Source organism: Liolophura sinensis, chromosome 10 (genome assembly GCF_032854445.1).
Source record: "Liolophura sinensis isolate JHLJ2023 chromosome 10, CUHK_Ljap_v2, whole genome shotgun sequence".
Taxonomy (NCBI): Eukaryota; Metazoa; Mollusca; class Polyplacophora; order Chitonida; family Chitonidae; genus Liolophura; species Liolophura sinensis.
The window spans coordinates 6,901,518-6,915,100 of record NC_088304.1 but is presented as its reverse complement, the minus strand read 5'-3'; the positions used below and the strand labels follow the sequence as shown (position 1 = coordinate 6,915,100).

At 41.7% G+C, this 13,583-nt stretch overlaps 1 protein-coding gene across 1 annotated transcript in view; it reads right to left on the bottom strand.

Annotated features, from left to right (window-relative positions):
- Positions 1–1,675: 1,675 nt before the first annotated feature.
- LOC135476480 (WSCD family member AAEL009094-like) overlaps positions 1,676–13,583 on the bottom strand; it is a 28,325-nt gene continuing 16,417 nt past the window's right edge. Inside the window, exons 2-3 of the mRNA XM_064756511.1 lie at positions 2,541–2,780; positions 1,676–2,213 (exon numbers count right to left, since the gene is read on the bottom strand). Coding sequence (XP_064612581.1) covers positions 1,885–2,213; positions 2,541–2,780 — 569 coding nt within the window. The 3' untranslated portion in view covers positions 1,676–1,884. The remainder of the gene's footprint in view (positions 2,214–2,540; positions 2,781–13,583) is intronic.

Genomic DNA, 13,583 nt, shown 5'->3' with positions numbered 1-13,583 from the left:
TGTCCATCTACTTTAATCCCCCACGATGTCCCATCTACGTTAAATCCCCATGATGTCCCATCTACGATAATCCCCCACGATGTCCCATCTACGTTAAATCCCCATGATGTCCATCTACGTTAATCCCCCACGATGTTCCATCTACGTTACATCCCCCATGATGTCCCATCTACTTTACATCCCCCATGATGTTCCATCTACGTTAAATCCCCATGATGTCCATCTACGTTAATCCCCCACGATGTTCCATCTACGTTACATCCCCCATGATGTCCCATCTACGTTACATTCCTCATGATGTTTCATCTACTTTACATCCCCCATGATGTCCCACCTACATTACATCCCCCATGATGTCCCATCTACGTTACATCCCCCATGATGTCCCATCTACGTTACATCCCCCATGATGACCCATCTACGTGACATCTCACATGATGTTCCATCTACGTTACATCCCCCATGATGTTCCATTTACTTTACATCCCTCATGATGTCCCATCTACGTTACATCCCCTATGATGTCCTATGTACGTTGCATCTCCCATGATGTCCCATGTACGTTGCATCCCCCATGATGTCCCATCTACGTTAAATTCCCCATAATGTCCCATCTAAGTTACATCCTCCATGATGTTCCCTCAACCTTTCATCCCCCATGATGTCCCATCTACGTTAAATCCCCCGTGATGTCCCGTCAGCGTTACATCCTCAATGGTGTCCCATCAACGTTACACCTCCCACGATTTTCCCTTAACGTTAAATCCCCCATGATGTTCCATCTACGTTGTTCCCTCAAAGTTACATCCCCCATGATGTTTCATCTATGTTAAATCCCCCATGATGTCCCATCTAGATTACATCCCCCATGATGTCCCATCTACTTTAATTCCCCCATGATGTCCCCTCAGCGTTACATCAATTACATGTATATATATACATAAGTATCGGCGACAGTGCTGGCTGCCATTTTAAATACGTGAGGTAATGTCAAAAGGGCTTTGAACAAGCGGGCTCTCAGCCACAAAACAGTCCATTTTTTTGGAGTGGTCATTTTGTTGTTACCTCAAAAGCATACGTTCAGATTGTCACTTGACCAAATTCTCGTGGTCTGTCAGATTTACCCATACATGATGCGCCGACATAACCATTTGTCCTTGCTACAACATCGTCACGAGACATTCGCTGCCTCATTTAACAGCAGGGTTCCTCTCTTGGTAACCGATTCATCACTGACCAGTGAGGCCAGAGACTCGATTCCAGCGATCGCTAGTTGAATGCTGTTTTAAATGAGGAGGTTTCTCTGGTACCAGGCCAAGGGCTGTGGCTAAAATACGGGCACTGCCCTCAAACTCAGGCACCGTCGTATCACCAAAAATACTTGTGTACGGTGTAAAATACAACACCAAACTGGAAAAAATAACTGCGACGCATGCGAAATTCATGAATGCACCCCATAACAAGGAACAAGAAAAGCGCCATCTCCGACAAGAACAAAAATAATGCAGCCAAAAACCAAAAATTTATACCGGTATGGGTCCTATATCGTCAGAGCGCCTTTTAGCCACTTTCACTTCGTCGTGACATTATACTGTCTTGATATTTTCGCGCTTCGATCATTTTTTCAGGATGCTTTCTCCCCAGCATCAATTAGATTGCAATTAGATTGTAATTTATCCTTGGAATAAAGGTATGATAATACCAGCTCTCCATATTTCTGTGCAATGAATCATTGACTTTCTCCGACTCTCCAAAACAGCGACAGAGAACGTTTCAAAAGGTTCTGTCCATCTAGGTGTTCTCTGAGGGATGTTTTTCTGATGATCTAGAATAATGAATGAATCTTGATGAGAAATTGATGAATATTTAAGTGGTGTAATTCCATCATCTGTTTATAAATCTTGAGTTGAGATATTCCGTCATGTTGGTCCAAATCGAATCAATTAAGTGCACCATTTTGTTGTCGTAGTGATCCTTCGCATATCCTCCGGCGTCTGTCCGGTGAAAAAGCCCTTCGGAATTCTTCATCATGCACGAGAAGTCCCTGTTACTCACGCGCGTGCCAAGGAATGTCAGAAGTTTGCGCATTTCCGCTAAAAGGTCCGTCATGAGATTCTCGTAGCGAATCACGTGCAACGGGCCATCAAACTGCAGCCAATCAAAGTTCATTTTCTGCCAGTCACGTGAACGGGCGTAAACGAATTCACGCCAGGCTATAAATAAAAAATCAGAACATTCATTAGCCTAAACGATATGCATTTTATCGGCCAAATGAAGTCACAGACTCCAATCCAGCATTCACTAATTCGGCTACGGCTTTAAGTAAGAGAGGTTTTGTCAGGGACCTGGCAAAGGGTGGCTGTTTACTCCGGTCACTCCGTATTTCTCGACCCAACAACCTGACTGCATGACGTCACGTAAAAAAAATCTTGAGTATAGCGGTACTGCACAACTCGAAAAATTACATCAATGAAATTTTCACTCGAAGAATTTGTTTTTGAGCCACCTAACTTTTACGGCTCGGTAATGTCCTTACTTACCCCTGCCAAAATTGCTGGAGGTAGCGTGGCCGCGATGGCCGGCATGGCGTCGGTTGAACTCGGCCAGGAGGGCGCCGTAAGGTTCCCGGATAATCAACACGCACCTGTCAAACTTTGCTCGTTCCTGAGGTCCCCATTCATGGGTTTTTACGGCTATCACAGACGTATTGGCGACTCCCTCCCCAGGAAACCCGTACAGTTTTAAGGCATAATCACGGTATACACTGCCAGTGGCGATACCTGTGGAAAGACAAACACACCTTGTCACTGACTTATTTATTTGGTACAGCTAGAGTACTATAATTAAAAACTATCTATAAGCACTACCTGTTTGATATTTTCCGTCGTATACGCAAGATTATTTAAAGCAATCGGGCGTGCAGGGATTAAAAGACAACACTAGACCGATTGTATATATGCTTCGATAAAGCATCCCACAGGAAGGTTAAAACGCATAGCCGAAGCGCTAAGCACGCCAACGCGGCACAATGATCCAGAAGCCTCTCACCAATTCGGTCCAGTTTCAATTCAAGTCCAGCTCAAGCTGGTTTCCGCTATGGACGTACGTGGTAAGTTCTGCCAGCAACCTTCGGATGGTCCTGGGATTCCTCCTGGCTCTGCCCAGTTTCCCGACCACAATAACGCTGCATGGCCGCCGTCCTATATGTGAAATATTCTTGAGTACGGCATAAAACACCAACCAAATAAATAAAAATAAAAAAGCAAAACTATAGATTTTTGTGATGTTACACATCCGCAGGTCAAAGTAAGCAAAATCGCACATATTGAGACAATCACAAGCGACACTTTCTTATCCGTTTTAACAAGTCAGGTGCGAGTAATTTCTATAACCAGAAGACGCAGCTGTTACCTCTGGCGTCACTCAAACTTACTTTGCCTTTCAACCATATGTATACGTACGGTACGAGTGTCGCGACATTATGTTTCTAGTTGCTCTTACTTGGCTTATTCCATGACCTGGTTAGAATTCCTCATTAAAAGCTGATTTACAGAGTTGCCATGCACGTCATAAAAATGCCTGTGGCCTGTTAGATCTGTTTCCACCTCTCTCCCTAATTATTTCAGGTTTTTTTTATTTCTTGCCTTTTCTTTACTTTTAAAATGAAAACTCCAGGACAGCAGCATAATGACGTCACATCTCAGACGCGCATGTGGTGTGGGATATTTATCGGGGTGGAGGTGGAGAGGTGGGGCCATACTGATTTTTGAGCGAATTGTCAACGTACTAAATGACAACCTATTCAACTGCATATGAGGAAAGCCAACATTTGTCACAGATATCTTTACTTTTATAAACCATGGAACAAAACTGTAAAATCAGTTTCTACAAGTCATAATAAAACCTCACGTGTTGTCAAGAACAGCTAGCCCAACAACAACAACAACACGAACTAGTTTACTTTTAGTCTCTGGACAAAGACATCACATGTTGCTCCACAACATCTAACTTAACAAAAGCAAGAAATAATTCAGTTTTAGCCTCTAAGCAAAGGGGATGTATATTTTATCAACCTATTGCTCTCTCAGGTTAGCTCTCTGTACGTTACTTTAAAAGCAACACACCTCGCTGGGTACCTGACAAACGTCCTAACGATACAAATTAACTGACGATAGTTGGGATCCCTCTGAGAGAAATAATTCTAGCAAATCCACAAGTACGTGAGGCTACTATGTGAGCAACCAAAATTTCTAACTGTATATCCGAAGGTGTTTTATATGTTGCAATCGCTCCGAGATTCAAACTGAGAATTTCTTAATTTTATATAACACGAGACGACTATTTGCTAAGCTCGTGTTACCACCCGCAGTTCCTCCAGGGACTATTTGTCCTTTCGTCATCGAGCATGACGGAACCAGTTCATCAAGACGGCGCTTACCTTTGTTAATTAGGCTTGAGAAGACGAGCTTTTTCCGGAGAGACTGTATTTGTTTTTGACCCGATGAAGATCAATACGAGCCGGTTTCGTCGCATTACGTAAAGCTCTGCTTCTATCGGCCTCTAGTTCGATATCACATTCCGCGCCCACTCAGAGGAGAACAAACATTTAGTGCATTATTCAGTTTTGTTACCTTCAAGATGTCTGCATATTGAATGTTTGCAAAGTCCAAGGCTGCAAAAGTTCGCAAATTAGAAGATTGTTTACATTGCTATTTCTGGCGAGTTACATTTCCTAGTTTTATGAAGATTATTAATTTCGATCTGGGCCCGGATCGACCAAAATCTTCATCGTTTAGAATTGTTAATCCATCGATGTTTTCATTCTGCTGGAGGCCAGCTCTCGCTGAATAGTTTGCCACTTTACTTCAGCTACTCTCGAAGAATCTCGTGCACCCGGCATTATCAGCAAGGCGTTCAGCGGGTAGTCTGAGAGCTGACCTCAGACAGTTAAAAAGCTTGTACGGCAACAATTGTCACTCGATGTCAGCGCTTAAACATTTCTCCGTATGACTTGCGCATAAATCTGTCTGTACAGAGTTCAGTGGCGTGATTTTTTCAGTGAAGACAAGTGATTCTCAACGAGGTCATTCAAATGGTTTTCAAAAAAGACAAGTGGTCTTCACATCGCTAAACGTGACCACTGACTGCCAACGAAGGCGGTGAAATCTGGAAAATGCGTGTCTAGGGCCCCGATACTCTCTTTAATTCATGCACACAAATATTTCAATAGTTTCAGACCAAACTGCATTTTATTAAACACAGTTTTTTTACCTTATCTTAAAGAATAGTTACTCAGATGCCATAAAGCAATGGATAAGAAACACTGAACTAAATGTTGAATATTAAACCAGCGCATGGCAATTCACTACATACGGAGACAATATATAGGACTACCTTTTAGGTAATCTAACGGTACTGATTGTCAGCACTTTTTGCCATAAAGCACCCATCTAATTCGCTCACCCCTGTTAGCTACAAGGTATAAATGGACATTTAACTACGTCAACCGACAATGCACGCGACACTTAACAACATTGCTTGCAAACAGACTTCTATTTTCAATTAGCAGAGTGCTCGTTTGAACAATCAGCCAGAGGCTCTACGACCGTTATACAAGCTGGATTAACAAACTGCGGCTGCATGTATTTGATGAGAAGACTCTTTATCGGCCCAGAGCTCGTGGCTAACGGTCCTTGTATTAAATAATGGATAACACAGTATAATCAATCGGCTTTTCTCCGAGGATCGCTGTATCGAAAACACAACACTGGATTAGCTACCATTAATGACTTGCCAATGGCTAATCACGAAAGTAAGATACCGTATTTGCCTTAAAAATCCGTCAAAAAGTGCATTTGTAGAGGCAAATAAATACCAGAACTATATTACTTTCGGTGCGGAGTTTTTATGATTTTTCTAAAAGGGTATCATCCTTGGCACCTTCGACAAAACACCTCTTATAGGTCAAGAGAACTCTCAGAATCAGGCAAAAAATGTAACTTAGTCCTGGTCGAAATTTAGGTCAAATATGGTAGTTGTTACGGAGAGTGAGGATAAGCCACAGGTGCATTTGAATGAATGGATTAGTGAATGAATGATAAGGTTTAAGGCCACACTAGCATTATTTCAACCATATCGTGACGAGAACCTGTTAGAACCCAGAACTGTAATGACTTTCAGCATGAAAATGAAAACATCCAAAAAAACATTAGCAGACGGTTTTTCCAAACCAGCTAAAAGTGTGAATTAAAAATTCTAAAACCACACTGAATATAGTTTGATTACAATATCCTAATAAGATTAAAAATATCCTTCAAATATTTAGTTTCGAGAAACAATTTGTAGACTGATTTGCCCTCACTGTTTTGTAGGGTCTGGTGACTATAAGTGGTCAGCAGTGATCGGCTGAATGTTTGGGCAGTTTAACGTTCTTAACAGATCACTTTTTCTCCTAACCAATATGGTGTACATGTCTGCATTATAATCAAAGACGTACAGAACAGAGAGTAAAACCCGAGCAGCAGCGAGAGTGTGAAAGCTGGCAAACGGTCATACGTAACCAGTGAAATACGGCCTCTTATCAATTTACCTAATTCTGGGTTTCATTTTAACTGTTGATGCAAATGCATAAATAAGAGCAATTTACATGCCCCTAGCACCGCGACTTAGAAATTAGGTAAAAAGAAATACAGTGATGCTAACTGCAATTTGTTAGACTTCACTGGTCTAGACTTCACTGGACACGTGCATACCACACGTGGGAAAGATCGTCATTAGCTTGCCAAAAGCTCGTGGTTTACCCCTTGCTCTCCCATTCCCTACACTCGTAAAACTGCCCGCCATATTATTGGTGAAAAGTTCTTCAGATTCAAGCTGTTGAAGTCGAGTTGAAGTATCGGTGGAATTTCTTTAACCATGAGGTTTTCTTTTCTTATGGTCTATGAGTATATGTCTCTACCCATGTGACAATCACACACCCTGCAGGAGTGAGAAGCGACTATGTTGTTCAGGTGTTTGTTTCTGAATCATTGCTTACGGAGCTGTTAGTTTAATTCCAGCCTCGCACAGAGAATTTTCGAGAATTCCTGCACCCACCTCGTTTTCGAAGCCTTGATAGCGGTAAGCGGTTTAAGGGATCTTATATGAAGTTCCTTAGGGACCACCTGCATTTGACCAATTCTGGAGTACAGATTGAGCTAGCACTGCGCATTAGATCCACACCTTGCCAAAGGTCGGTGGTTTACTCCAGGTGCATATATTTCCTCAACTTTTAACACTGATCGCTGCTGTTTGACACCGTATTCAAGTGACCATTTAGCATACTCGTGGTATTTATACTAATGTACACAATCAGGAATGTTCATTTGACTTACCGCTAACATGAATACTAATGTACACCATCAGGAGTGATCATTTGACTTAACCCTGTCAGTAATACTAATGTACACCATCAGGAGTGATCATTTGACTTAACCCTGACAGGAATACTAATGTACACCATCAGGAGTGATCATTTGACTTAACCCTGACATGAATACTAATGTACACCATCACCAATGACTAAGTGGATTATTCAAATTAGATATAATTCTACATCTGAAAGCCATCTACTTTGGAAAAGTAACATTATTTTTAAGATCGGATTAAGATTGGGCTTGTTTACATTCAAAGTTGCTATAACACCCGCACATGCGAACGAACCCGGGTTTTTCTTTCAGTCTGAGCTATTGTAATTGATATGGCTGTAACTAAACGTGTCATGCTCGGTTTCCAGAAAAACAGACAGCTTTTTTTTAAAATAAATATAGCGATAGTGATGATTACCATTTACCAGCATTGAGAAATAATAATTACATTTAATTCAAACATAGTTACGATGATTTCACGTCACGTTGCTAATTACCGATTTTCCTGTCGATGAACCCCAATCGCCATGAACCCACAATACGTCTTTTACCCATCTTTATGGATGGGGGATTTTCTGAACGGTGAAGGGTAATAACTGTAGGATTCAGTACATCATTGGCTGCCTCACGCATGCCAAATCTTGTCATTCATGTAACAATCACCAAACGTGAGGTCTGAATGTATTTCCTCCGAGAAAAATATGAAGCCGTGTTCGATTTTTGGCAAACTGTTGGTGAACTCCACATATCTGCTCACCTTCCGGAATTGACAAAGTATAGGTCTACCGATCTGAATCGGGACAAGCGCATGCACAGGCTTGGAATGTAGGTAAAAGTAGAGTTATTTTTATAAGACCGAAATATTTCGTTACGAAGAAATGGGTTTCTTCATACAATGGAGCTTCAGTTTAAGTCAGCTTCTCCCTGCTGCCGATTTGCTTTAGGCCAGTAAGGCAGTGGGTTCAAATTCAGCTCTGGCTATAGAGACTAAGGATTTAAGTTCGTATGAATTCGTTAGGTATTTAGCGATTGTCAGTCGTTGACTTAGATTTTTTTCCACCCAAAAACATTCCCGCCGTCAGGTTATTGAAAATTGTCGAGTACGGTGTTAAACTCTAGTCAAATAAATGTAGCATTAAGATACAGCAATGGGAACTATGATTGAGTATCATATTAAAAAAGGGTATAGGACAAGATCAAGATAACTGAGACTAATAATTTAGCGTTAGTACTGTCTCATCTAAACTGAGTTATCACAGAACATGAATGACTATTTTAGACTAATTTACGGTTACATGAACCAACTACAAATGCTCTTTTCATTTACAGAGATGGTCAGCGCAGTTTACTATAATTAATATATGGCCTGTTGCCAGAAAGTGTTCATTAATCTATCCTCATTATACAAAAGAAAACAGACTTCCCACAATGTAAGCTATACACGCAGCGTATTTAGGAAGAGTGCAGGGTACAGAGATACCCTCACATAGAACTGACCGTCGTGACATAAATACGAAATTGGCCACACATCGGGGCATTGTCAGTTACACACATCATACTGCATGTAGGCGACGGCACAACGAATCATTAGAAACGTACATTAATTAGGCACTGGTGCATTGATATGCAGCCCGTAATTCCACTGAGCTGGTTTATCAACAATATCAGACCTCTCTTTGCCTTTAAGATAAATGAGCTCACTGTAAAATGGTTTGGGGCACGAGATATGTGGTATGATCTCCACATACAGTTGATTAACAGTAAATCACACGCACTCGATCAAAGATGAGAAAACAATACCCATGCGTGATTAGGGACTTTCGCTGAGACGCCATCCATACTATAGGCTATACCTGTCACCTGATCATACTTTCAACGGTAACAATAAAGAATAAAAAATGTTCTCCATTCATGTGTAAATGTTGTTTGTTGGGGAAGAAATTCCAGACGGATGATTGATGGCATGATTACACTAAGCAGGTGGGTAACTGATGGTATCATTGAACACCAAGTCGTTGCTCTCAAGATGGAGTTTTCTGCCGGATGACAGAAAACCACTACAGCACTGTGTCTCAGTGTATATCTCTACCAACGCTTTGCTGACAAATGCTGAGAACGCTCGTATTCTGACTTGTTCTCAGAAAATCCCATCAAAGCCTAAGTCAGCGTGCTTGGTAAGAAGATTCTAACGTCTCATATCAAAGTTTGAAATTAAATTACATGAAGGCACAAAATCAGCGAGGAGTATGGAACGGGTTATGTCGTCACATGTCAGCATAAAGAGAAAGTGTCCTTCGATTTGGGAATTGTCCTTGCGATTATTGACTCGGAACATCCATTTTGGTTGACGGCTGGTAGACGATTGTCTGTTTCGATGCATACATAGATCCTGATTCATTTTCGAAAAAATTCTAAATTCAGCGTGGTTGTGGGGTTATGATGTCAAAGTCAAAGATTCTGGATTCAGCTACCTTGAGTGTAATGTTGGTGTGTGTGTCTAAAGGTCAGATTTAGGATGGTCTTTGAGGAAACATCTGATGATCGCCAGCGCTCTGACACAAGAGGCGTTGCATCTGTCATAGTTTGGCATAGGAAATCATCAGGATTCTTGCGCTGTCAATATGGGCCTTGGTGACGGTAAGTCGTCGGCAGTTTTCATGTTTCCGTTCAGGTGGTCTAACATGAAGTTCTTTAGTGATCACATGCCTTTCATCTTTTATGTGTAGGTAAAAACCTCTGGGTCATATGTGAGAAATTTCTGGTGTGGAGAAAAGTCAAGTAACTGTGGATACGCAAGTACGAGGTGCGAGGTCATAATTACCCAGGAATGTACAGTTTCGAAGTCTTTCTCCCATTTAAACGGTTGCATTGGTGTTAAATAATAAACGATTTCTGTGTTTAGCGGTGAGAGGGAGTGAAGATAAGAAATAGGGAGATAACACGGGAGCTTTGTGTTAGTTGTATGGCGACAAGGCCAAAGATATGCTTGGCCTAATCTGGCTGACAAATTTTGTACGGCTGCCTAAGCACTTTTGGCCACAGTGCTATAACACATGTACCCATGATAATGAAAGGACTTTAAATAAAGAATTCATTAAGTGCTTACAACATCAGCTTGACAAATAGAATATATTTCTTTGTATATTTATATTTAATTTGTAACTGTTGCTTGATGTCATACTTAAGAAACCTTCATTTACACCATGATAGTTAGCTTAAGCGTGGAAGCATGATGGCCAAGGGTATAGTCCTTTGGTATGTTAGTGGCTTGTGACGTAGACACTTGCACGCCATCTTGGTGGATTCCGTGAATATCAACCGTTTATTGTCACCAATCCCCCCCCCCTCTCCTCACTACCGGTGAGAGCGTGTAGCAGTTCGATAGGAGAAATAAGAGCGACGTTATCAGGATTTCTGCTATGACAAATGCTCACAGAGAAACAACAACTACGGAATCAAATGCAAACTGACTGACTGATAGCTGCCCGGCTTCTTCCGGCACCGGAAGAAGCCGGGCAGCTTAAAAAAGTGATAAATCTATTGCTTCTGCGCAGCACGCAGGAGATCGTTTGTATATCTGCGATCGACTGATAACGGTGCTCACACATCTGACAGCGCCGGGCAATCGCCTTAACAAATCGTGGCATCAGCCACCGTGATAATTGTCACCAGGTGGATGTGGGCTCCGGAGGCGGACGAGGCACCTGCTGGCAGCCAGAGCGTCTTGGAGAGTCTAACTTCCGGACCTTGTACAACAGAGGATCAGGGATGACAGGACCAACCGGAAGTGTGGGTTTAGGTGGGAACGAGGAGACTAAATTTTCAAGAAGGAGAGAGATAGAAAAGGGGTAGGGGTGTCTGGAATGTAGGCCTAGTGACGATCGGGACATAAGACTAGCAATGACATGCAGGAAGCAGAATTGTTCATTTGACACAGCAATAAGAAAAATGTAATTGAGAAACGGTGATCAAAGGAAGGGCATGGCTGAAAAAAGAAATGCGACAGCTGATTTAATTTCTCGGTGTATACTTAACAGATATGTAGTATATCATTGTAGGCGGAGAGTTTTGTTTCGCTACATGACAATTCTTAACGGATCTATGGTTCAAAACAGACATTCATATACCAGCCGTCAGTTAATATTGAGTAATTCCTAATACGACGTCTAACACAAACCATCAAAGAACTAAGAAAGTATATAAAGTACGAAATTAGGACGGAATCATTCAAAGAGAAGTCATCAGTTTTCAATGATGTGGGAAAAGCGCATGGTATGTTTTAGGCAAATGAGTGCAAACAGTATTCAAATCGTGTACGTGTGATGCGTCATTCGTAGTTAGTAAAGGTGATTTCTTAAATTCTTGTTTTCCCACGACACCTCTGTCCATAGACACACTGCTGATGCCTCACAACTTGCACGGCTTATATACCTGGTTACTTGGCCATTACCTGTGGCCATAACTGCTCTATCCTCGGTGTCTTGGAGCCTCTGCTAGTATAATAACGGTCATATATTAGATTAGCCAGAAGTGATGAGGGGCATTAAGAGGCTGGCTGGTTGGCATAATTTACAGCGCCCTGTCAAGGCTTTTAGCATGTCCCCAGCGTCCTGGCCTAAAATTCGTCCATGGCAGGCTGATGTACGGCATCTTTAATCCAATTCTCGCGAGAGTTGACTGACGTGGTGAATGTTGAATTTGACGGCTGACTAGCTGTCCCTCTTATCAGTAGTCGCCTAATACATATACATGAAAGCACATTGACTTCTATACAAAATATAAAAACTCTACCGGTGCGCAATATATTAGTGATATGACACGTAGGATATACAATGTACGATGTAGACTCTTCATCTATATGTGTACTTCTGAATTCTCTAATTGGAATGTTCGGTTCTGCGTAAATTTCATTTGCAAACTTTGCAAACAGTCACCATGTTACTTTTCACATTATTACTAAATACTAACTCAGTGTTTATGTATTTCGATACTTGATAAATTCTATAACTTTCCAGGAGCCTTTTAGACGAAATTCCATGACTTCTTTGCTTTGCGGGTTATGAACATGTACAAACTATCACTCCCCAGACACTGTTCTGTTTCTGCCCTAACTTGCAATTACCCTTGGTACGTGCCATTTCCGTTAGTGTATGTACGTGTCACTATCGCTGGTACATGTACGTGCCATTTCCGTTGGTATGTGCCATTTCCGCTGGTTTATGTACGTGTCACTGTCATTGGTACATGTACGTGCCATTTCCGTTGGAAAAAATGGCATAGGTTGGCTTTTTGTTGAGGAGTCACATTCAAAAGCTTTCAGTGGAAAAAGAGGATCACGATACACAGGAAACCTTTCACTACAATGACAACCCGTTCTTGTAGAAAATACTACAGCCCGTTCCTGTAGAAACACGGCAGGAATTACAGTCTTAATATTCCGCATATCAGTGCCTAGGCATCTTCAATGAGCATTCCTCATGTCTTCATGCTCCCTGCGTTAAAAATTACGCTGGCTGTGCTGCAGTTGCCAGAAATTTGAACCTCGGGAAGAAATGGACAAGTGATTATCAAACGGGGGAGTGTGTTAGGCCTTTCCCTGGCTTGCTTCCGGCTTTTGACTGTGAAGAATTATCGGGAAGTGCAAACAGACCCACCTCCGTCTTTATGGCCAGCGGCATCGCCACTGTTCGAATAAGGGTTAATACCGTAGAGTTGTGACACAAATGGAGTGTTAGCCTTCAGTTGTAGCAGAACGGTGTTTATGGTTGAGTGACGCTATCGTTTTCGCGCTGCATTTGAGGTAGGTTTTGTGACGGATAGTGTTGCATGTTGGCACAGTTGATATGGCATACATCTGTACAGTGCTCCAAATGTGCCTGCAGTTCGTATCAAACGTTTGAACATTATTAAATCAGTATTTTATGTTTTAATTACCAATCTTTGATATGAAATCGTCCACATCCTCAGTGCAGGTGCGACAAGAAATGGAAGCTGTGACAGTCGTTTCTTGGTGTTACATTTATTAAATGACTAGCACACTTTGAGTTTGTATCAAGCACGTTTATCCATCATTGTGTCTAGCACGTTTTGTCCATCCTTGTATCAAGCACCTTTTATATTTTCCTTGAATCAAGCACGTTTATTCCATCATTGTGTGAAGCACGTTTTCTCCATTTG